Here is a 24,560-nt window from a genome sequence, read left to right as displayed (position 1 = left end):
AGTATGTCGTCCGAAATCTGTCAAAAATGTCATAGTAAAGTATGTCGTCCAAAATCAGTCAAAACCGTTTTAGTTACCTGTAAATGGTGGGATTCGAACCAGTGGCCCTTATTGGCTGTTTCTGAATGGGAGCGTCACAAACCACTCAGCCAACTGTGAAAGTGGCTTTCTGTCCCAAATTCACCTGAAATGTTATGGTATAGAATGTCGTCCAAAATCAGTCAAAAATGTCATAGTATAGTATGTCGTCCAAAATCACCTAAAAATGTCATAGTATATATAGTATGTCGTCCAAAATCAGTCAAAAAACTCATAGTATAGGATGTCGTCCAAAATCAGTCAAAAATGTCATAATATAGTATGTTGTCCAAAATCAGGTAAATATGTCATAGTATAGTATGTTATTCAAAATCAGTCAAAACTGTTATAGTAAAGCATGTCGTCCAAAATCAATCAAAAATGTCATAGTATAGTCAGTCAGTCAGTCATCATCTACCGCTTTATCCTCACCAGAGGGTCGCGGGGGGTGCTGTGCAAATCTCAGCTACATCGGGCGATAGGCGGGGTACACCCTGGACAGTTCGCCAGTCCATCACAGGGCCACAGACAGATAGTGACAAACAACCATTCACTCTCACACTCACTACTATGGTCAATTTAGAGTGTCCAATTTACCTAATCCCCACATTGCATGTTTTCAGACTGTGGGAGGAAGCCGGAGTACCCGGAGAGAACCCTGACACACGGGGAGAACATGCAAACTCCATGCAGAAAGGCCCTTGTTCGAACCGGGGCTCGAACCCGGGTCTTCTCGCTGCAAGGCGAGAGTGCTAACCACTACATCACCGTGTGGCCCGTCATCGTATAGTATGTCGTCCAAAATGACACCAAAAAGTCATACTATATATAGTATGTTATTGCAAACACTTAATTGCAGTCGTTGCTGCTAATGATGGCACAACCATTTTTTAGGTTTGGTTTTCCTTTTTCACATAGTGCCATATAGGTTTGGATAGTATATTTTCACTTAATAAATAAAATCATCACTTAAAACTTACTTACTTGGGTTATCTTTGTCTAATATTTAAATTTGTTTGATAATCTGAAACATTTAAGTGTGACAAACAGGACTGTAGTATTTTGTCTTCATACTGTCAAAAATGTTTTTTATTTAACTATGATGTGTGCTGCTGCCTTTCTTGGCCAGGTCACCCTTGTGAAAGAGATCTTGATCTCAATGGGTATTTTAACTGGTTAAATAAAAAATAAAAAAATGTCATCGTATAGAATGTTGTCAAAAACTGTCTAAATATAAATATAAATCAAAAATGTCTTAATCCTGTCAAAAATGTCTTGTATAGTAAGTCGACAAAACAAATTCAATGTGTGTTTACCTTGTTGTGCTGCCATTAAGTACTTCATATATTTTTTACTAGTTACTATTGTACTGAGGCACTAAACGTTTTCATAAAAAAACAAGTACAGTCTCATGACAGCAAACATCTGGCAATTTGCACACAAAGTATTGAATGAATTACTTTTCAGATAAAGGCTAAAACTGGATCCTTTCAGCAGCTTTTAAAAGATGAAGGGGGAAGTACGTCCAGCAGATGGCAGCATTTGCTAAGGTGGTGGTTCCTGTTTCAGCAAAAGCGTTTTACCTGACTACAATTTCAGCTGCAATTTCAATTTTTTATTTGTCCAATTAGGACATGAACATTGATTAATTACAGATGGAGCTGCTCCTGCACAAAGCTACATGGAAGGCCATGGACTTTTTCGTGACTTGGTACCTTCCACTCATCCCCTCTGTGTCGATCTATTTGGAATTGGAGTGTTCCACCCTGTGTTTACCAGTCGGAACTTCTTCTACACGCGGAGACAGAATCAGGAGGAATACGAGGAACATATATATACATATATGTGTATATATATATATATATATATACATACATATTGGGATATTTATGGCATCACCAGATTTTTGCCAATCCAAAGGAACAAATTTCACACAATCTCACAAAAAATGTTTAACCCTTTATTTAGAGAAGGTGCTAACAAGAGCAGAAATATGAAATTGTCATGTTTGCTCTTAAAGTATAATGTGTCTTCTTCAGTTTTCTGTGTCCTGCAAAGACAGAAGGACCCAACAATTACAATAATATGTACAGTTTACAATGTTTTACTTTTTTTCTTTTCCTGCAACACTATATCATAAAAGCTAATATTGGTTAGAATAATTCCTTTCTTCGTTTTTACCTCGGTCACAGGTTTATCAGTTGGTTGTTGTGGCAAAGTGGTGTTACTGCTCGTAGTGTTCAACGCTTCTTCCAACTGCAGGTGAAGGAAAACAATATTTAATGTCACATAAAATATAGGAAAAGAAAATTCAAAAAGTGATCTTTACTTATTATTTAGGGGAGAGGAACAATTTGGAAGTTATCTGGAGTTTAGCTCACATGACATGACAGGTACCGTATCTCTGTTTTTGTGTTAAAGTGGGAAATCTTTATTTAAAATGTTCAGATAAGAAACAGAAAACTAAAATTATACAAATCATGTCTTGTTTGTCTTGAGTAGTAGAACAATATGGCATTGATTTGGAAGAATTTGTGAATTTCTTCAAATTTCTGAAAATAAAAGTGGGTATGGAGGTTTTTTTGTCTTGTTTGTTTTCCCCCTTTTGTTGGAATGTCACAGCATAAACACTGATTTCGCTTTTCTTACCACAGTCGCATTTTCCTCTGGTGGGAAACCGCCAGTGTTTTCAAGAGGAAACCAAACATACTGGATGGGAAGACAACAAATATATTCAATATAAAATACACATAAGCCTATACTCAAACATAAAGCGGATTGTGTCTTGATTTTCTTTTAATATTTTGTGAATTTGGTTTTTTTTGTTTGTTTTTTTTTAATTAAATAGAAGCTACGGAAAACAGACCCCGAAAAAACAAATCTCGTAAAAACAGACCTGAAAAAAAACTTGGAAAAAGAGACTCGAAAAAATATCGTAAAAACAGACCCGAAAAAAAATGTTGGCGAATGCAATAAGCTTCCGTAAGAAGCAGAGTGGTTTGCCAAGAGAACTCAAATTTTGTGGCCAGAGAACAGTGAATTTCACGCCTTCACCACAGTCACATGCAAAGTCAGAGAGTGAACTACCAGAATCAGCCGATACATCAGGAGCATCAAAGAAAACCAAATCTGCAACCGAAGACTTCAGTGAGCTGTTTCACCCTCACCCCCACATTCAAAAGGTCTTCTATTGAACTTGTTGAAACTGCAGATAACCTTTACTTTGAAGCTTTAAACTTTTCATGCCAACATGACTTAGAGAGCAAACTGAGTCACGTCTCGTCCACACGTGTTTGTCAGTCTCACTCACTCACTCACTCACTCACTCATCTTCTACGTTATCGTCCACATGAGGGTCGCAGGGTGACAGAGTGAAAGGTGAGGTCACACTCTGGACATGTAGAGACAAACAACCATCCACTCTCACATCTCACACAGTCCATTTCGTGTCCAATTTGCCTCATCCCCAAATCTGCATGTTTTTGGACTGTGGGAAACCAGAGAAACCGGAGAAAACCCACAGGCACACATGCAAACTGGTCACAAAACCGGGTTAAACCCAGTAGGTGCTAACCACTACAGAGTGTTTTACCTTTGGCGGCGTCGGCTGCGGCGGTTTGACTATTTCAGAATCCTGGAATTGAATTTAAGTATATAGATTATTGTCTCATGAACTCATAAATAAATTAAGCTGATTCAGTCGAACCTGTTTTATTTGAGTGGAAACAACCGCTAAATGACTCACTTGAACTTAGCTCGAATAATAAGTGAATCACAGTTCACAACAAAACAGCTCAAAATAACACATACGTGGCAATCAATATACATATAGTTTATAATGGTTTAGCTATGAACTGTTAAGCTGTCCACAAATTGTATTTTTTAATGTAAAAATAAATAAAAAATGCATATAGTTTTTACCATTAAGATATTTTTTAAGAAAAATATCAAATTCATTAAAAACACTTTTAACTATTGAAATAGTCGTGATTTTCTTTAATTTAACCATTAAGACAGGGTTAAAAATATTTCAACCAATCCTTTCATATTAAATATTACATTTTTATCTATTAACATAAATACTCAGCAGATTAAAAATAGTTTATAGTTTATAGTTTTTACATAACAAAGAATCTAAACAAGTTGTTTATAACAATCGACATATCCCCAAATCTTCTATAACTATGTAAGATACATTTCTTAAGTATCTTTCCAAAATTTAGTTTCATACAAGAGGGTTAAAACTTTTTTTAAACATTGACATATCCCTTAATTTTTGTATAAAAATGCCTTAAACAAAACATTTTTTCTTAAGATAAATATTTGAATAATCAAAAAAGTTTTTGTTTTTTTTAACGATTGATATATCCCTTCATTTTTGCATATAAAAAAAGCATTTAAACATTTAACTATTAAGATACATTTCTTATAAAGCAGTTCAAACAATAAAATAATTAAAGTTGCTTCCTTTTCCTTTACTTTTTAACATCATTATTTAAAATTCTCACCGCAGCAGCGAGAATCAGTCCCAGCAGACACACAAGTAAAAACTTCCTCATCTTTCTCAAATCAGCCTCAGACGCTCGTACACTTCTTTGACCACCGTGTGTGGAGTCAGTGACTCTTAATCAGGTAAGTAAAAAAAAAGAAAAAGCTTTTAAATAAACACCTTCAGTTTCATATCAAAGTCCGAAAGTTCACACTTTTGTTGACAAACGTGAAATTGTTCTGCAAGTTTGTTTGTGGAAATGTCAAAGTTCCATTCTGACTCATCTGCACAGGGTTTTCTTGGTCAGTTTTACCTTTAAAATATAAAGGGAAAAATGGGTGAAACGCACTGATTTTAATTCAAATTAATGATAGAATTGAGTACAACTTCATTATCAAACGTTTTTTTTTGACACAAAGCTGCTTCAACTGAACCCAGACTTTGATTGAAACTGGACACCATGGACGCTCTTCTGCAACGTTTACCCACCTCCGTCACCTCGGTCACATTTAACACATCGTCTCGCAGTGGTGACCTGCTTCCTGGCGGCCACTGAAAATCCAAGGACAGAGGCGTGTTTGAGCAGTGACAGAGTGAGGACATTGAACCAGTGTCAGTACATGGCAGTCTCATAATCAATAATAGATCACAGTGTAAATAAATATTTTTTTTAGCTGCATCTTGTTCAAAAAATGTACTCTGAAGTCTTCAATTTAAGAAAGTAGAGCATTTTTTATAGAATGTCAAAAAACAATTAATAAAGTCTTACTCGAGTTGACATCACAGCAACAACGAGCCCCAACAAAAAGAGTAGCATTAACCCTCTCATCCTCAAATCACATCGACGTGGGATTTAGTGCCTGCATGAGCGCAAACGCTTGGCTTTTGTACGACTCACGTCAGTAGGCGGAGCTACCTTCAGTGGTGGTGGTAAATTTTAACTGCATAATCAATATTTTAAAGCATAATTCTTTTGTAGTTTGTTTCAGACCCAGAACTTTCTCCTTAAACGTACAGCTGTCACAGTAGATGTTATTAACCCCCACCACAAAAAACACCATGTAATTATATTCCTACTACTTTTAAATATACATTTCATCAATATTTAGTCATATATATATGTATTTCTTGGGCACTTTTTTGTCTTTATTGAACAAAACAGGCATTTTGAAAATGCTAATCTTCAGCCAACTTGAAGTTTAATTACTCACATATTCTTATAACCAGAGCTAGTGATCAATATTAAGAGCCATAACTTAGAATAAGACACAAACTAGGCGCCTTTCAAAGGTTCCCTCTAGTGCTGGGCCGTTAACGGCGTTAACGTGCTGCGTCAACGCGAGACTCTTATCGCGCGATAAGAAAATTATCGCCGTTAATCTATTCTCAAAGTTGGGTCTGGGACCTGGGTCCACATAGTGAGCAAGCTATGAATTTCACTTTGATATGTTAGCGCGGATGTATACCTGGCCCAGAAGGCTCTGACCTGGCTGAGCGCGGATGTAGGTAACGTTACGTTATGTAATTTATTGTCATTTATTGTTTTATAACGGTCTATGTAATTTACCACGGTGAAAATGGTTTCAGGTTGGATATCCAACCATCGCGTCCGACAACTGTCTGAATGAATATCCAACCTGAAACTACCTTCACGCGGTATAGCTTTAGCTAACGTTATCAACGTTTTGCTGATTAGTTGCTGATAGTTGCCTACTACTACTAGCAATCTTACTCTGATATACTTTTTCTGTCCTACTCCTAATGTTAGGTGTGATGAAAACAGAGGAGCGCCACTTAGCAGAAGAAGAATTCAAATGAGCCATTTTAATCTAGATTAATCTAGATTAACTCCAAGATTGCAGTGAGATTAATCTAGATTAAAAAAATTAATCTATGCCCAGCTCTAGTTCCCTCACTAGATACCATAAGTGCCAGGCGTCTGGACCGGATACATTATCGACTAAGTCTTAGTAACTATACTGACTTCAATTCAAAAAAACTTAATTGATCCCCATTGATTGATATTGATTTTTTTATTTTTTTTATTGTATTGTATCAGACCTGTAACGCCGCGATGACGCCTCACAGATGTCAGACACTGTCTCAGTTCTCCTCGGATCTGAGCTGTCTTCAACTTAACTCATCACTGACTCCAGAGGTTCCATCATTGGTCATCTCACCTGATCATCAACAGTCAGCACTCTTGCCTTTGCAGCTAGAAGACCCGGGTTCACGACCTGATGGGAATAAGGACCGCCCTAAAACATGCAGATTTGGGGATTAGGCAAATTGGACACCGACGTCGCTCAAAACAAGAGTGAATACCAGGACAGGAGACAAGAGAATATGAAAGGGGATTTTGGCACTACCCACACATTTAGTTGCACCTTGCTGTAAAAGTGACTAATCAGGCTTTTCAATTATTTACAATACACCAATTGGTATTATTAAAGGAGAGAAATAATTGACTGATGTAATGGTTTTAAACTTATTTTGGGGAGTTCAGGATTTTCAGATTATATCGAATTTTACATTTGTATCTGTCCTGATATCGAGTTTTGTATTGGCTCATCCTTAAAACATATTCACATAAATCTTGACAAAAAGGTAGAGGGAAGATTTTGCGAATGTGTTTGTGCATCCAAAAAGAATCCACAGTGACCCATCTGTGGGTCCTGACCCAGTCTTTAGGAACCACCATGTTTTTAAATCCTCACAAAAAGATACAGACAAGTACAAAAGACACCACACGATGAATCAGCTTCTTAAATGAAAAGTAAAATTTATTATTCCTGAACGACAAAATAGACTTCTTTGGTTGTACAAATTCACTAGTTACAGTCTTGTATGACCTCTAACCCTTGACCCCGGGACGTCTGACCCTTCCCCTCCGACCTATTTGCAAGTAAAATCCCCCCCTCCCAAAAACAGAACTCAAAAAAAAAAAGAAGAAATAAATGAACACAAACTTTAAACACTGCATTAATGATGTAGTGAAACCCACCTGGAAAAAAGATTTACCTACTGTAATTTTTATTTTTTATTTTTTTTTTTAAAGAAAAAGAAATATCAGCCATTGAAAATGTTATCAAACAAACTGAATTTCAGTCAGTGAGAGAACCATGGAAAGCTTTAATTAGAAGACCCTACAATAATTAATTAACACAAATGCTACTATGTCGTGATTCTGCTAAAAAAAATACCCGTGGGGTCATGGACTGAAAGAGAAGGGATTTCTGACGGGTTCCGCCTCTCGCTGCTCTCCCATTCACAAACCAATATACATGCAGAGAGCGTCCCAATCACGAGCATAACCAAAGCCACACCCGTCAGCGACAGTCGAGGTCAAGACCGGCTCAGTTTCACACCCAGAAGTTTGCTTTTCTCTCAGTATTTGTACATTATTCACACAACAATAAATGATCTTTTTCTTTGCTTTTTTTTTCCTCAGTGGCATCAGATTTAAATTAATCATAGTCAGACAAGAAAAATAAAAACACCTGCTACCTTCACGTCCCACACTCTGGAAAAACCCTCCAGATAAAAAAAAAAAGCGAGGATAGAAACGAATGAAGGATTCACATTGATTAAATAAGGAAAAAAAAAAACATAAATCACCCTGAACGAGACAGAGCAAGTACCATTTTAGTAAAATGATGCTGAAGATGCATGTTCCCAAACCTTGAGATTTAAAATGACTGTAATATGCTGCAGTGTGTTCGTGTTCTTTACGTGGGGAATGTAACACACAATCGGATTTACGGATTTATAGATATGTTTCACTCAAACTAGATTATTTTAAATGTGTTAATAAAAACAATATGCAATTCATTTAAGGTCCAGTGTGTAACATTTAGAAAGGTTTATGAGTGGAAAGTGAATATACTGTGAAAAATTATGTTTGGATAAGGTTATAATCACTTTAAAATAAAAATGTGTTGTCCTATGAGAATAAGCCTTTTCATATGTACTTTAGTCAAGAGGCCGCCATTTTGTGTCAACATGTTTCTAGGTGTATCTTAAATGTGAATATTTTCTGTTTTGTTTTTGCTCCATATAAAAAAAGTCATTAAAACAAGATGTTTTGACGTTTAGGGAAACAGATCTGATAAAAAAACAACTGCCCCTAATTCTGATAAAATAGACAGGGCTGCAACAGTTATTATCACCTGATTATTCTGTCCATCGTTTCCTCGATTAATCGGATAATCATTTGGTCCATAAATAAAATGTGACCAGTGTTTTTTTTTGGACCTCTACATGCTGATGTTTTGGCCACAAACCAAAATTATACAATTTTAATGGGTTTTTGTGACAAGGAGCAAAGAAATCAGGCAATATTCACATCGAAGAACCTGAAAAACATCTGAGAACTTTTTTTAATATATGAAATAGATAATATATTATAAAATGAGTTATAATGGATTAATAATCGAATAAATGCAGATTTGAGGGCTTTCTTCCTTCATTAAAATTAATTTAATTGGCACTGTTGTCCTCCATTTTACAATCTGCCAGTAGATGTCGCTACTTCTTACACACTGGACGTTAAAGTCAAAGCTTTGTCTTCATGATTTAACTGTAGTAGAGGAAAAAATGTGTACTGGCAGATCATCAACCGTGTCAGTAAACACGGAGGGTTTAGATGAGATAAAATAGAAAGGCCTTCAATTTGAGTAAAAGAATAAATTACTATATGTTCTTAAAAAGTTGAATTGTAGCAGTGCAAAATGAAATAAAAAAAGAACGATATGTACTGTGTTTTTTAAAAAATCTCCCCACAGTTTCTGACAGTGAAGGTAGCAGGACGTTCCCTCCTCAGTTAATATTTACACTCTTGTTTCGCCCAGGACTCAAAATAAACCCCCTGACATTTTACAATCTATTCACTGAAAGCCTAAAAATATCATTCAACACATTAGTAATAGCTATGACCCATTTCTTTTTCTCTTCCAGTATGTTCTTTTTTTTTCTTTAAAAAAAAGGACAAAAGGATAAAAGGACAAAAATAAAAATAAAAAACTAAACATTTCGGTCACCTCTTGTTAAAATACATCAGCTTCTACTAGGCAGAGTGTGAATTAAAACAACGAATGTCTGTAAGTAGCGATTCCTAACTAAACCACACCGGCTCGTTCTTTCTCGCCGCTGAGCGACAGTTGAGCGACTCGCCAACTCACCCACAGACTGTAAAGGCAAGACTGGCGTTCGTGTGTGTGTGGCAACTACGAAGCGCCGTAGTCTCTGCAGTGGTTATAATGAGTAAATCTCGCTCTACTGACACTGTAGTGTTGAGTGACCGCGTGACCACGCCCCCGCGTGTTTGCCAGTGTTTCCACAGCGTTATGTAAAATGTGTGTCCAGGTTCCTTCTCTCAGGCGTGTGTGTGTGTGTGTGTGTGAGGTGTTACGTGGGCACGGCGGTTTCCAGGCTGCGACGACCCTGACGCAGTTTGCGCTTGTTGCTGTACAGGGCCATTTCCTCCAGAGCTGAGGTGGCGGGCAGCGTCGTCGTGGAAACCTCCGCCTCTGGATTTGCCGCGGGCCCTACGCACAAAAAAAAACCAAAGGAGTTCTATCACACCTGCTGCATTTATTCTCCTCCTCCTCCTCCTCCTCCTCACTTGACATTCAACCCCAAATGTGAGCAGTGGAGAGAAAGAACGAAAGAACAAAGCAACTGGACAGAGAATTCCTATGCAGTGGACGGATCCCTTAAACCTGCCAGAGAAGCCCCACATTCAAGTCAGCAGATACAAAAAAACAACAACACACAAGCAGGACCCAGAAAAGTGAAAGCTTCTCCACACTGTGTGTTTCATGTCTGCGTTACAAACACATGTACCTGTGATTCTGCGTCAATTCACCCTTTCACACGTGCTGCCTGACCCCCACGGTTATGGTTAATTTTGTCTTAAACAGAAATTCTGGTAATGTGATAAATTAAGCTCTTTTAGATGGACTTTAACATGGAACAAATATGATATAAGTAACAACTTTTAGTGTTACATACATTTAAAGACTTACATCAACTCTTTTGGTGTTACTGTTACATTTTACATATACAGAGAGAATAAAATTGATTGAATAAAAGAGTTTAACATCGAAAGAGTCAAACTTAGAGTAAATTCAAAAGCTCTCGGCTGAGCATGTCATTGGTTGTATTTTCCAGGACCTCTAGTGCTGTCAATGATTTAATGCATGTTCCTCGGTGCAGATAACAAACACTGTTCGTCTATGAGTCACCTTTGGTTTAAAAACACATTGTAAAGCTCTTTGTCACCACGACTTTCAATGAAGCTTTCAACACAGTCATGCACAGTCTGCATCAAGGTTAGTGATAAAGTCTTAAGGTTAGACGCGACTAATTCCTCCTTCACTTGGGTTTCAACATCAGCTGCTGCTTCAGGTCTGATGTTCGGCAGCAGGTGAGAACCACCTGGAACCACAGCTACGCCACACAACAAGCATGTTAGGGTTTAAATCCACAAACCAGCACACACTTATTCCACACATTCAGCCTGACAATCACACACATGATCCTACCAAAAAAGAGTTGCTTATCCCAGGTAGACACCTGAATTAAAGGGAATACAAGAATTGGATGCTTTACTTTAGTCCTTTTCACGGAGCATTTGTTTCTCTGTTTTCATATAAAGTATAAATGACACCACTTCACCGCTCACCTGGATTGCTGGAGCCATCATCAATGAACTGCAAGTCGTCGACTGCGTCAGGGGACTGGAAGAAGAGAAAAGGCAGTGAGTATGTGAGCAGCGAAGGTGTTCTTACTGGTCTGTTTCCTTGGGGAAGCCTTCACCGTGTGAGTAAGTGGAGCTGGCAAAAAGGGAGACGACGGTGAGGCAACGTGCCAGCCAGCGGCAGCGCTGTAGCTCCCCATGTGTCAGAGCCACAAAAGCTACAGTATCTCCATGTGACTAATCGCCCAGGAGAGATTTGGCATGTTAAAGCAGAGGCAGGTTGGTTGAGTTAGGTCATCAGTTCCGGGGTTTGTTTTTGTGTAATTTTGGCACATTTTACAAAGAAACTGTGCCGCACCAATATCACCGATACCAAAATGGAAGAACCAACACCAGACAGCTGTGTTATTTGGTTTGTTCATAGATAATTCTACATCATCTAAAGTCACCTCACTAGCACCACCACAGAGTAAGTTCTGACTTTATAAGTCAATATAAGACTCACATGCCAAACAAGAACAAGTATGAAGTTATTACTTTTTTTTAATCTCACAGTAGACTAACAATACTAAAGCCATGAGGATTGGAACTTTTAATCCATAGTCCACATTTGTCGACTGTTTTTTTTTTCAATTAATTTTATACTAACTGATCCTAAGGATTATTTTTTAAGTGTTCACTATGAAAACAGTGAAAGGTCAGAGGTTATGTCAATTATTTTCTTTTTATGTCCGACCAACAGACAAAAAAAACCATAACTATGTCCAAGACTTGCTTTTTAAAACAGTGCCACCCAATTTAATTTTATTGAAATAGTTGCTGATTAAGTTTTTCAGTTGAGAATTCATGCTTGATTTGATTCAAGAGTGTTCCTTATACAAGTGGTGAAGGATAATATTTTGTTCCATGGTTCCCATGGAGTTGTTCTATTAAAAGATCATTTACAGAAGACTACAATAATACACAATAGCTTTAACATGAAAATAGACATGTGAGTATTATATTACAACAGAAAATTAAAAAGAAGTAGAGCGTCTCCTTTACACAACACTGAAGTCAGGTCAGAAGGTGGAATCACAAAGAGAATGCAAACACAAGTCTGAACTTTAATGTCACTTAAATTACACTCAGCAGAAAGAGGAACTGAACAGAAACCCCAGCGTATGACAAACGACACACGACAAACCACACAAAAGCCCCACACTGAGGAGCGCAAACCAACACTGACATGACGACCACAGATATCTGACCACAAATAAACCAAACACCACTTCCGGACAAAACTCTGCTCCACTTTCCAGCACCACGGCACAGCGATTCACCTGCTTCCCCTCCATCGCTTTATACACAAAAAAAACCTACACAAATCTATTGAAAGTGCAGTAGACCAATGTTTCAGAAGCTGGAGGGTGAGTTATTACCATCTGATGTGTGACACATGCATGGAACAGACACCTGACAGATGTTAATGTGACAGTGGATGAGATGCAGAGTCCCCCCGGAACCAATTCTGGTTAGTGGGAACAAAAATGTTTGAATCTGTGCAGTTGGTGAGTGACCGACTGATTAGTTAGCCGAGATATTGATAGTTACTGTTACTAGAGGTCGACTGGTTGAACATTGTAACTTGTAGTTTGGCTTGAAAAGGACATTTAACAAGCCATTAGTGGGCACCACTCAAATTATGGGTTAATGGCTCATTTAACGGCCACTTTAGCTGAAAATTTCTTCCATTGACTGATAACAGAAACAACTGTTTAAAGACTTGATGGTAGGAAATGATGCAGACTGCAGCTGGAGCCATGAAAAATCCAGCACATGAGAGCTAATAAGAGTAAAGCAGTCGACAGGGTGTCGTGCTTAGAGATGCATTCAAGGAACCTTGTAAATTGAATTACCTCTGCAAAAACACATGGTGTCAACTAAACAAACACCTGCTACTGACGCACAACTAAATAGTCATTAGATCATTGAGGAAGTCCTTAATTATTTTAAATCCAGGCTATAATTTACAAAGCAATGGTTAGTTTTCATCTCATTAATACGGTAATGACTGTTATTGCAAATTTCCTTGGAATGTCATGACATAGGCTTAATTTATTACATTGCTGATGTTTTCTTCTATTTAAGACAGGTGGATTAATCACCTTGTGTCTTTTTCATGCCTTAAAAGTAAATTTTTTTCTAAATATTTAAAAATTTCACACTCAGTCAACCTCTATTTGTCACCACTAATGATGCTCTTACAGGAGAGAGTTAAGGAAGAGACCAGGGAGATGGGAGGCAGAATGAAAAATGAGGGAGACACAGGGCTGATCTTGTGTGTTATTTAGCATAAAGGGTTTATCTTCATTGTGCAAGTGAGCGTTAGTAAGTGAGCTACACCGCTGTAACAGTGCAGAGCAGGAAGGACTGCTCAGTCACTGAATCACAACTAAGACTGCATTTGCACCGACGCCTCTTGACCGAGGGATAAACTAGAGAGGAGAGACAGCAGGGAAAGCCACAGAGAAAGGAGAGGAGGGGCCCCGGGGGTGGGTGGGATCTCAGCATGCAGCCAATACCTGGATGTCGTATACGGGTTTGGAAGAAGGAATGGCAGCAAACTGTCGGTAGTCAAACTTCTTTGCCGACAGGCACTAGAAGGACAGTAAACAAGGTCAAGGGAGAGAAATTCGAGGACAGGGAGGAAGAGGATGGACAGAGGGAAAAACAGAGGAGAACAGGTTGCACATGGAAAATGTTGAAATAAACGAGAGGAAAGGGGATAAGGGTTGAGGAAATGGAAAAGGGAGAGGTAGAAGGCAGAGAGGCTGATGGGTGATTCACAGCCAGTTGTGGTGTTTGGTGGGAGAGCAATGTGTGATTCTCAGCTGCGATTGGCTAAAGTGAAAATGAGCAAGATGAGGGATTAATGTCAATGTGTCTTTAAAGCAAATGTACTTTTGCCTTTTCCAGCTTGTAAACAAACAACTGACCTTATCTGGTGCCTTTCTTTAATAACACTCCTTAGATTTAAAAAGTCAATGTTACACACAACATTTGATCAAATAGTTCATGTTTCAAAGCTCTTCAAGTCCTCACAACAAAGGGCACAGCAAATGATCCAACACTGACACAAAGGCCAAAAAGAAAAAAGCTTACAAACGACACACTTAAAATTATGAAAATATGAATAGATTATGTACTTACCAGCCTGCCTGGTGAGGTTACTCCACGAGGACTGAGCTCTGTCAGAGAAAAAGAATGACAGTTTATATTTTTAGTGTTTCCCAAACTTTTATTAGGGGGAAACCAGATTGGGATTAGAGATGGTAAACCAGATTGGGATGTAAATCATGACAAAGGCAAATCACAGTATATGTCTAACTATTTTTACAGACAGTTCTGTAACACTTAATATTATTTTGAATAGATCAAGCAGACATTTCCAGGAGATCTATATTTCATAACTGTATAGCATTCATTAGTACTTCCTACTGAAAATAAGTACACAAATTAAAAGATAATTTACATAAATTAAAAGATAATTTACATAAATTAAAGTAAAAAGAATAAAAGCAAGAGTCAATAAAAAAGAAGTAAAAAGGAAAACTCGATTAGGCCGGTCGGAATCCAAACATTTTTAGTTGTTTCTTTCTTGTACAATAGGAACAGGTGACGGTTGTGTAAATAGTAGTGCTGTTAACTGTCATTTTTATGAAAATAAGAATATCTGAATCATGATAATGTGACATTTTCTTAACAAAACCAAGCATTTTAAATATTCAATAAGCAGATTAAGGTCCAGTGAGTTTCTGTAGCACTGCAGAACATAATCATAATTCTGCTAATATTTGGTCACATTGTGATTCCAATTAATTCTGTGGATCTAGTAAAAGTGCCTCAGTGCCTCCTACCTTCCATCGGTGTAGGAGAGGGTGTGGGTGCAGGCGATGGTGACTCCGTCAGCTGGTCTAGTGTCCCACGTTTCTTCCCATCCCGAGACTTGGCAATGACCATCTGAGCCTTCAGTGCGTCCTGCTCCAGAGACTTCATTCTGCCAGAGAAACAACCACCATCAGATAAATCACTCTAAATATAAGGAAAGTTGAAGCCTTAAAGACGTATTGACACAAAAGGCACACACCACACCAGGGTCGGTGCAGTACCTAACACTACCACTGTCGGGCACTCCTTGTCCTGGGTTGCAATGACAAACTGTTTTTATTTCATTGCACATTGAGAAAGGGAAGCACTCCAGGAAAAGGACGACCTACTGCCAGTAGGTTTACCCTTAACTCACAAAGCAAACTTACTGCAGTTTGAGTGTTAGTTTAAATACCAGTATGGAAATCAAGAGAACAGCAAGGTGCAAAATAAAATCTAAAAAAAAGAGTGCTGCAGATAGAGAGAGGGAATAAAAGACAAAGAACAGAGAGGAATGAAACAGAGGAAGCTAAGGATGGAAACGGCAAACGGCGTGCAGAAGCAAAGACAGCACTAGAAAGGCAGTGGAAGCACTGTCGCTGTGTTGTCACTGCGAGTGCTTGCTTTTAGACCTTTCTGATAAAAACCGGCCTCTAGCAAAATACCCCAACGGCAAAGCACCCCAGCACACCCCACTGATGCCGTGCGTCTGGCCCTGGTGGCTGGGGCCGCGGAGCAGACCTGAGCTGGGAGGCTGCAGAGGCGGAGGTAGAGGAGGAGGTGGGGGGCTGGGGGGCTGCGGCCGTGCCCTCAGATGCCCTCACTCGGGCCTGGTAGAGCCTTTTAGCCAGGTCCTGCTCATACTGCCTAACATCCTCCTCTAGGCCACAAGGCCTGTACCCAGGAGGCCACAGAGAGGAGGAGGAGGAGGAGGGAGGAGGAGAGAGTGGGATGAAGTACACCAGGATGAAAGAAGAAGATAGATAGGAGAGGAAAAGCACACAGACAGAAAAAGAGAAGAAAACCAAAGAATGGAAGATAAAAAAAACACACCCACACAAATAGAGAACCAGAAATGATAAACAGCATTTTTTTTAAATGCTTCAGTTTAAGTGGAGACAAACACACAGTCAGCTGTGAACATAAAAGTGCAAAAAAACAAAATACTGAACCATATTATTAATCAGGAACTATGGGAAAAGGAGCAGGTGTCATAATAAATGCTATAGTGAAATGTCAGCTGTCGTCTGTCCAAAAACTTTTTACTTGTTTTACTGTCTTTTTTCAGATTTTATAAACCTTTATGGATTCTAATAGGACTGTACAGATCTTTGGCCAACCGTGTTACTTTAAAATATTGCTTTATAAAATAAAAGTGGATTAAACTCGAAACATTCGGGCTGCAATGAGCTAAATGTAAACAAAAAAAAACTGAAAGTATTTATTAGTGTGGCAAGAAGCAGGAAGTCAAAGCTTTGAAGACACAAAAAAATGTTGAGGTGCAAATGTCCCAGTATAAAGAAATTGCCTTTGCATTTCATTGCAGACTAATAATTAATTTTGTTTATTCAAATTCTCATTATTAATAGCATTTTTGTTGATAGTGTATGAGCATTTTGAGGGGAATATACCTCATTTATCAATATAATATGCACAAATGTAAAGGGAATTAATATGAAAAGTTGTCATGGTTACCGGCACCATCATAATGCATTAACATAGCTCAACTAAACCTTTAAGAAAAGTAATCATTTATTCTCTTTCACATCCCTTTTCCATTCACTGCTGCCGTCATGATACACCACGGACTTGACTGGCCAGTTTATCTCATGTCGGTGTGAGTAAAGTTGTGGCTTTACCGTGCCGCTCTCCACATGGCTCTTTTCTCTGCCTCCAGAGCTCGTTTCTCAGCAGGTGACAGGTCCTTGTCGAGGGCCACAGCCAGCTCAGGGCTCTGCATACGGAGCCTCTCTTGATGTCTGCGCTCCGCTTTGGCCGTCCGGATGGGAGCTGACGACTCCCCAGGGTACACTGGAATCAGACTAACACGACAGAGGAAGAGATAGATGGTGCATGCCATTAACATTGGAGGTTGGATGTCCGAACCGCGAGTGATTTCATTTCATCGGCAACTATCATGAACTTAAACACAGCAACATGTCTAAAGAGTGCAATTAACAGTAAACGTAGCAGTGTTTTTACTATTGATGTGAGTGGCAGCCATCTTACCCAGTCATGGAGTTTGGTCTCTGATCCAGCCTGAAGCTGTCGTCCAGTGAATTCCTTTGAGAGTCTCCCTTACCGTCAACTGATGGGGGTCTACAAAAAAAACAAAAACGTTAGCCCAAGATATAAAAAGTTAAATTTATGTATAAAACAGTAAAATATTCAGAGTTTCTCACCCTGAGCTGCCACAGTAGCTTGGAGGAGTGGAGCAGTGTGGAGATGGGGAGGACAACGGCTCCACTTTATACTCCACACCATCCAGCAACACCTTGCCGGTGGCTTTCATCTGAGCCACCTGCTTGGACAAGTCGTCCTCCTCCTCATCCTCCTCATCTTCATCCATAAGGTATTCCTGCGCTCGCTGGTCAAACCTCCTCGCTGTGCGTGAGATGTTGACACATTCTTAAGGTTGTGAAAGCAGGTCAAACCAATCAGATATCAAGCAAGGTACATTGAGGCAAACATACCTTCTTCCTCCCTCATTTTCTTGAGGTCATCCTCTCCAACAAGAGAGACTCGAGGTTTGGGTTTCTCGGGAGTTTGCTGCTTCACGTCGATCTCAAAATACTTCTGTCTGTCTCTGAATGAGCGTTGCTCTGGGCTGTCCTTACCAACAGGTGATGGACTCTGTGGGGTAACAAAAAAATAAATGAGCACTGAGATATTGGCACCTAATTTATTAACAAATACAGAAAATAAAAAGAGGAAATAGTTTCTGCTGAAAGGTTGCTTTTCAGTGCCATTTGCGATATTATAAAGCCATTTGCCAAAACAGCATGGACAAAGACCAGAGGTACGAAAGAAGAAAGCAAAAGACTTAAATCAGAACCCAGCACCTGAGCTGATTTAGGGTTAATCATATCATAGTGTCATCATGAAGAGAAGGAGCGCGGCTGTCTCAATCTCTGAGAGCAGAGATACCATCACCACCGGTCAAGCCAAGCACACCACGGCCCAGATAAAGAACGGGGCTGCCCTTAGCGGTGGTGGAGGTGGTGGATACCTGCAGGTCCATTGAAGGCCTGGAGAGACGAGGCACTGCTGCCAGACTCAAATACTCCCGACGGTCAGATGTGAGCGACGGTCGAGGGGAGACCTCGCTGGTCAGACCCTTACCGGCTCCCTTCTGACCATCTACGTCATCATCAAACACCTCGTTGCTCAACTCAGGCTGAAAAGGCCACAAAGGTCGACACCAGGCTGTCAGACTCAAGAAGGTTTTTAAAGTAATGACGGTACACTCTGGATAATAATTAGCGTCTGCTGATTTGATGCAACTTAAGATAATTTTATAATCGATTAATCTATAGATTTCTTTCTCCACTAATCAAATACATTTTTGGTCGATGAAATGCTAGAAAACGATGAAAAATGTTGATTGGTGATTCAAATGTCTTCTTTTGTCCATAAACCAAAATAACTTATCAATTTTAATGATTTCTTTGTTATATCAAGATAAGCTGGAAAAATCTGAGCACTTGTAATTACTTAAAAAACCCCATCCAAACCAAGTAATCAATGACCAAAATAGTTGCCGATTAATTTAGTTATCAATTAATTAGCAGCTCAAATGTAATTACTACCTGCTTTAATGCTTTTGTAAATGGTTGAGTGGTTGAGCTGTAAGCGTTAGGCATTGTTAAAATGACTTTAAACCTAATTTCTTTGAATGTCCACCATGGTGGCAAAACTCTTTACTCAGATCATCTGAATCTTCTGTGAACTTTTAGAGAAAACTGTAATATCCTACCATAGCAAAATGAGGTGAAGGAGCCTAGAAGCATCGACTGCTCAAATTATATTCAATGGCTGATATTCTGGGATGTACAGCACAACAGAAAGCTTCCCTTTCATTATTTTTTGGTCAATATTTTTACTCACCTCTGGGGAAATTTGCTTTGGGTGAAAATTGTTCCTCACACCATACAGGTCCTGTTGAGAAGAGCAGGAAATAAGATCATTAATAAAAATAAAGAGCCTTAGACTGGAATTGGGACAGGACAGAGATACGGAGCAGGCAGACCAATAGGAAGCTGGGATACAATAAACAGTATTTATAAATGAAGAAAAATAGGTTTGAATATTAGTACGCGAGTCACATATGGTCGGACAAATGGCTCAAGAGTCAACACCAGTATGACAGATGATGGCACTGAAGTACAAAAACCAACGATGAAGGCATTCCACAAGTCACAGCACGTCACAGGACCCCCGACTCAGTGCAGGCTCCGTACAAGACAGCCTGCTCCAGTCAGGAGGGGGGGCGGGGTGAGACCAACCAATCATGCTTGTATCGTGACCCGGGGCAAGTCCGGGCAGCATGGCCTACCTGCGGCGGCTCCAGAACTGCCAGTGAGCGAGGCACGGCGGCAAACGCCTTGTATGCCTGCTTGACATTCATGGGGAACTCGTCGTTGGAGGTGGGGGAGGGGGCTCGAGGCTGCAGGGGAGGAGGACCAGGGGACATGGAGCAAGGGGGTAGGTCCATGAGGAAGGACGAGGAGGAGGAGGAAGGGAGGACAGACAGACATATGGACGAGAGGGTAGACAATGAAAAAAACCAACAAAGTTGAAGAAGACTGTGGCGGAGAAAGGTGAACAGCATGGCAGCTGGTTTCATGTGAGGGAAGGAGGGAGTATGTCAGAGAAAGACAGACAGTAGGGCGTGGGCAGGTTTCTTTTTTTTCTGTACCAGCAACTTTGTGAACCAATCAGGAAAATGTGTGACGAAATCAAATATTTACCAATTAAGCCATCCTGCTGCCAAGAGAAGAAATGGGCTATTATGAGAATTAGTTAATTTGTGAACCAAGAATTGCTCTATTTGCAGGTTTACTTAAAACACACGTAACGTCCAGGTGTGCCTGGAGGTCACAGACAGCAGCACGTGCAAACGTTCAGCTCCCTGGTGAATTCAATCTTCCCATACTTGTTTTAAACTCATGTAGAAATATAAAAATCTCCATTTGCTGTACTGTTGTTGGACAACATGAGTGTGTTGGCGATGAGCAGTCACAGTACGCTGCACAGAACCTGAGAATGGTGGAAAACAGCACTATATGGTGGTGAGGGGTCTTACAGAGGTCTGGGAGTTGAAGGGGGAGGGGCCATGCTGAAAGGGGTTGGGACTGTGGCCATCCGGAGTGGCGGGAGAGGTGCTCGACCACACACGGCCAACAGGCTGGATGGCACCTGGTCGCGTCTGGAGAGAAAACAATTGCATTTTATAATGAGAAGAGAGTGAAATGCACCAGAGCATAAATTACCATTTGGATTATGAACAATGATTGGACGATTAGTATAAACTGGGATTAAAAGCATTGCACAGTATCTATTTTTATAATTAAATACATTATAATACTCAATTATGTTTCTAGAGGCACAACTACGAATAAAACGTACAGAAATTGAAATATAACCATGTTATAACCATAATAATGTGACAATTTGAGTGTTCAGACAGATAAATGTGGCTCCAAAGACACTCACTGATGATGATGAGGATGGTGACGCGTTGTCCTTTGCAGTGGGAGTGGAGGAATAATGAATGTTTGCCTGAAAAATAAATGAATGAATAAAAAAAATGACAAACCAATAAAAAAAATGTATGGACCTAGATATTAATGTCACACCGCCAGGTTTGTTGCGAGCCAATTTCACCAGGGATTGTGGGCTTACTGCCACGTTTTATTTCATTTTCAATTTTCCATAAATAATTTTTAGCTACACTACTACAACATAAACTTGCTCAAAGAAAAATATAACTTTATAGTTAGCGTCCTTTTAGAAGGCACAGCTGGACAGGTAAGAGACAAAGATGGACAATCCTTCATTCAGTCTGCATGAGGCAAAGCCATGGGGAAGCAGTCACATGCTTTTCAGACTGGCAGATTCAATGGCTAGTTATAGTCTCTGTGTTTTATTATGAGATGCAGAGCTCAGAGCAGCTGACACGTGCTAAAAAAACATCCAGGCCAGAGCACAGAGGGCCACAAGACCCACTTACGAAGCGGGTCTCCCTGCCTGCACACAGGGAGCTGTTGGAAGAGTGGTGGCTGGGCTACGGGTGTGAGGAAACGTCAGAAGGGTCAAATGTAAAATAACTCATCTATAGTGTTGGACGTGACTCATGGAAAAGGAGAAAATAAAAAGATGGTATGAAACAGATGAGGAGAAAAGGCAGGTGTTAAAGTTGCTCACCGGCTGAATAGTGGGGGAGTAGGGTGTTTCTCTGATGGGACTGGCTGTCCTGGTGAAATCAGATGAAGGTGCCTGGAGGATTAAGACAAAACACAAATAAACACACTTAACAGCTGCGCCTACTTTCACCCAGTGCACCGAAGAGAAAAAAAACAAATCTCACTCAAACTCAACCATCAACAAGCTCCTGCTGAGAAACATGCACTTCTCCGTGTGTCTTGTAGGTCGCGTTCCTGTGAGACTTATGACCCTCCTCACAGCTGTTGGGACAGACATTCCGGTCGAGTCCCCAAAATGTGCACAAATACCTCACAAGGTGTCACACGCTCCGTGTTCACAGCAAAAAACATGCACCACTTTGGCCCCTTATGATACCAAGATACTAAAATATTCAAATCTGGACACAGAGGAAAATGCTTTTGCCATAAATGTTTGCACTAACTAAAAACCTTGAAGCATTTCATTTACATGTCTCTAGAGCTGCATTTATTGTTTAGCCTTAATTAATAAAGAAAACCTAAGAAATTCATATACATTTGTATATGATTACAGATCAAGTAATTCAACAAATAATCAGAATGCTGAAACTAAAAATATGACCAACAATATTTGTAGGAGATAAAGCTCAACAAACTTTAGCTTTAGAAATTAGCTTTATCTGAATAAAAAAAGGCAAAAATGTAAGTTAAAAGTGAAAGACATCTATTCATATTTTCATTTAATAATCATATTTGTGACTGCTAAAAACTAAAAGTTGCACACAGTCTAAATACATAAATGGATGATGCATTTCAAGGGAAAAAATAGCAAACTGTGTGCAGTAACACGCCATGCTGCCTCCAAACCACACTCAGGCAGGCGGCTTGCCTTGCTGAACAACCATGGCTGCAGTTGGCCTTGTTTCCCGTAGCCCACAGGCGGGCCCGACAGGACCTTCTCTCCAGGAGGAAGCCCTTTTCCTTTGCGATTGGCCACCAAGAAAGGGTTCTCTTTGAAGCAGATAGGCTGAGAGTCCACCAGACACTCTTCGCCCTCCTCTTCAGGTACAAATGTTGTCGAATTAATGGTTGTCGAAGAGCCAGCGCTGTCAGCAGTTGATGTTCCATTAGCGGGGAACTGGGATCCATTAAGGAAATCGTGCTCTACATTTAGACCGGGGCAGGACTCGGGGTCCGTGTGGCTGAGGGGATTTGTGGGGTGACCTAAGCTGAAGCCCAGAGGCTCTAAAGGGGCTCCATACTGGGCCTGCAGGGGGGCGGCCATGGGAGCAGTCACAGTAGCAGAGGTAGAGAACTGAACAGGAGTAAAGGATAGGACAGATGCAGTAAAGTGACTGAAAGGAATGACTGTGGAAAAACTGCATTCACTCACACAAAAGAGGTTATCAAAAATTTAAAATCAGAATGTAGGTGCGTAACATAGAGATGAAAAGGTAATCCTTGCTCATAACAACCATACCTATATTTTCACACATTTAGTTATTTCTATGAGTCATGTAAAAAGTAATTGCTGAGATTTTGGAAAACTAGGTCTTATTTTTAGGTTAAAAGGGCAAAAATCGTTTTTGAGGGTTGACAAATGATTTCCAGTGAACCAAATTCAAGATCTTCAGATGCCTTATCTTAAGACGGGTCTGTTTATAAATAGAAACTTGACACTCAAGCCTTTGGCTGCCACAAACACTTACTCACACCTCTAAATCTTTCCCAAAGCCTTTGAGATAAGTTTCTTAGTGGCTCATCATTTAAGAATTGATAAGTGATGATGTGCGTTACTGGACACAGTTCTGCGGTTCAGGCCTCTGCCTTAAATAACCATATTATCAGAGCAGTGAGACATTTGGACTCCTGGACAATGTCAACTCCTACTGTACTTTGCAGAAGAAGACAGCTGAAGACACGAGGACAGAAAATATGCGACGTTTAAGGCAATGCATGTCAAGAAACCTGATCGTGTAAGTGCAAATGTAAAGGTGTCATGTTGCAAAGAAAGCTTTAAACGAATACAAAAAAAAATGAAGCATGCGAACACTGGAATTCATTGGACGTGACCTTGACATATGTTGTCATAATCGAAATAGTTGGAACCAGAATATAAGCAAGGACTTGTGCGTGTCTCTACTCGCTGATTATAAGAGTCGGTGGTGATATGAGGGTCAGTGGGATGGAATGTGTACGAGTGCCCTTTTGGCTCTGACACAGACTGTGAAGGACAGCTGGTGTTTTGGTGTGTGAGAGACGAAACAGGGGCAGCGAACTGCTCACTGCAATGCCAAAATGCCGAGTTAGCAACGCGGATAAAAGACCAGGAATTGAACAACTGATACTTCAATGACAAAGATCTCATGCTGTTTAACTGGTGAACAGCTGTTGATTTTCAGGTGAAACAAAAAGCACATGAGTCACTATAAACACTGAGCTAAGCACCTTAATCTTTTTTTTATACCTTCAGAACAGAGAGCCTATAAAGAAGGAAGACAAACTGGGGTTGATTGTAAAATAACCTACAGTAATATTAAATAAATTTTAAACTTAATGTTGGTAACATGGGAATATTACATTACATGTCATTTAGCAGACGCTAAATGACATACTTTTATCATGCCTGAGTAAAAGTAATGACTGTTTTAGCAATGGTCTGGGGACCCACTTTCAAAGATGCATGACAATCATGACCCAAATATCAATGTCAATCGTGACAAAACCAAATGCGTGCCTTGTGTTTGTAACACCTATATAATTTTGACCCATGTGGGGGGGGGCCTGGCCCAGTCTATTGGAGTCCCTGGATTAGACCGTCCATTTTTTCAAAACTAATTAAAACTGAACTATGTCAGTGTAATGATAAGCAAATAATTTGGCTGTACATTTACAAAAAGCTGAAGTGAAATCAAATACAGGCTTTAAGCAACACTCTGCACATTCCTGTCTTTGTAAGACTTCATTAAAACACAGGGTG

The 24,560-nt window shown here is 39.7% G+C and overlaps 1 protein-coding gene across 12 annotated transcripts in view; it reads right to left on the bottom strand.

Annotated features, from left to right (window-relative positions):
• Positions 1 to 7,324: 7,324 nt before the first annotated feature.
• scrib (scribble planar cell polarity protein) overlaps positions 7,325 to 24,560 on the bottom strand; it is a 67,408-nt gene continuing 50,172 nt past the window's right edge. For 5 of the 12 annotated variants that reach the window (XM_044038983.1, XM_044039000.1, XM_044038991.1 and 2 more), the window contains 15 exons: positions 21,603 to 21,674; positions 20,892 to 20,957; positions 20,482 to 20,604; positions 19,284 to 19,334; positions 18,406 to 18,573; positions 17,870 to 18,029; positions 17,579 to 17,780; positions 17,406 to 17,495; positions 17,036 to 17,218; positions 15,918 to 16,070; positions 15,167 to 15,306; positions 14,460 to 14,497; positions 13,832 to 13,906; positions 11,253 to 11,307; positions 7,325 to 10,113 (listed from right to left, as the gene is read on the bottom strand). In XM_044038983.1, the coding sequence (XP_043894918.1) occupies positions 9,974 to 10,113; positions 11,253 to 11,307; positions 13,832 to 13,906; positions 14,460 to 14,497; positions 15,167 to 15,306; positions 15,918 to 16,070; positions 17,036 to 17,218; positions 17,406 to 17,495; positions 17,579 to 17,780; positions 17,870 to 18,029; positions 18,406 to 18,573; positions 19,284 to 19,334; positions 20,482 to 20,604; positions 20,892 to 20,957; positions 21,603 to 21,674 (1,716 nt within the window). In that variant the 3' untranslated portion in view covers positions 7,325 to 9,973. Of the gene's footprint in view, positions 10,114 to 11,112; positions 11,144 to 11,252; positions 11,308 to 13,831; positions 13,907 to 14,459; positions 14,498 to 15,166; positions 15,307 to 15,917; positions 16,071 to 17,035; positions 17,219 to 17,405; positions 17,496 to 17,578; positions 17,781 to 17,869; positions 18,030 to 18,405; positions 18,574 to 19,283; positions 19,335 to 19,731; positions 19,843 to 20,481; positions 20,605 to 20,891; positions 20,958 to 21,602; positions 21,675 to 22,469; positions 22,896 to 24,560 lie in introns of all 12 variants that reach the window. The other 7 variants (XM_044039080.1, XM_044039035.1, XM_044039027.1 and 4 more) reach the window with 7 other exon arrangements.

Source organism: Solea senegalensis, linkage group LG1 (assembly GCF_019176455.1).
Source record: "Solea senegalensis isolate Sse05_10M linkage group LG1, IFAPA_SoseM_1, whole genome shotgun sequence".
Lineage (NCBI taxonomy): Eukaryota > Metazoa > Chordata > Actinopteri > Pleuronectiformes > Soleidae > Solea > Solea senegalensis.
This window is presented reverse-complemented; position numbering and strand designations above follow the sequence as displayed.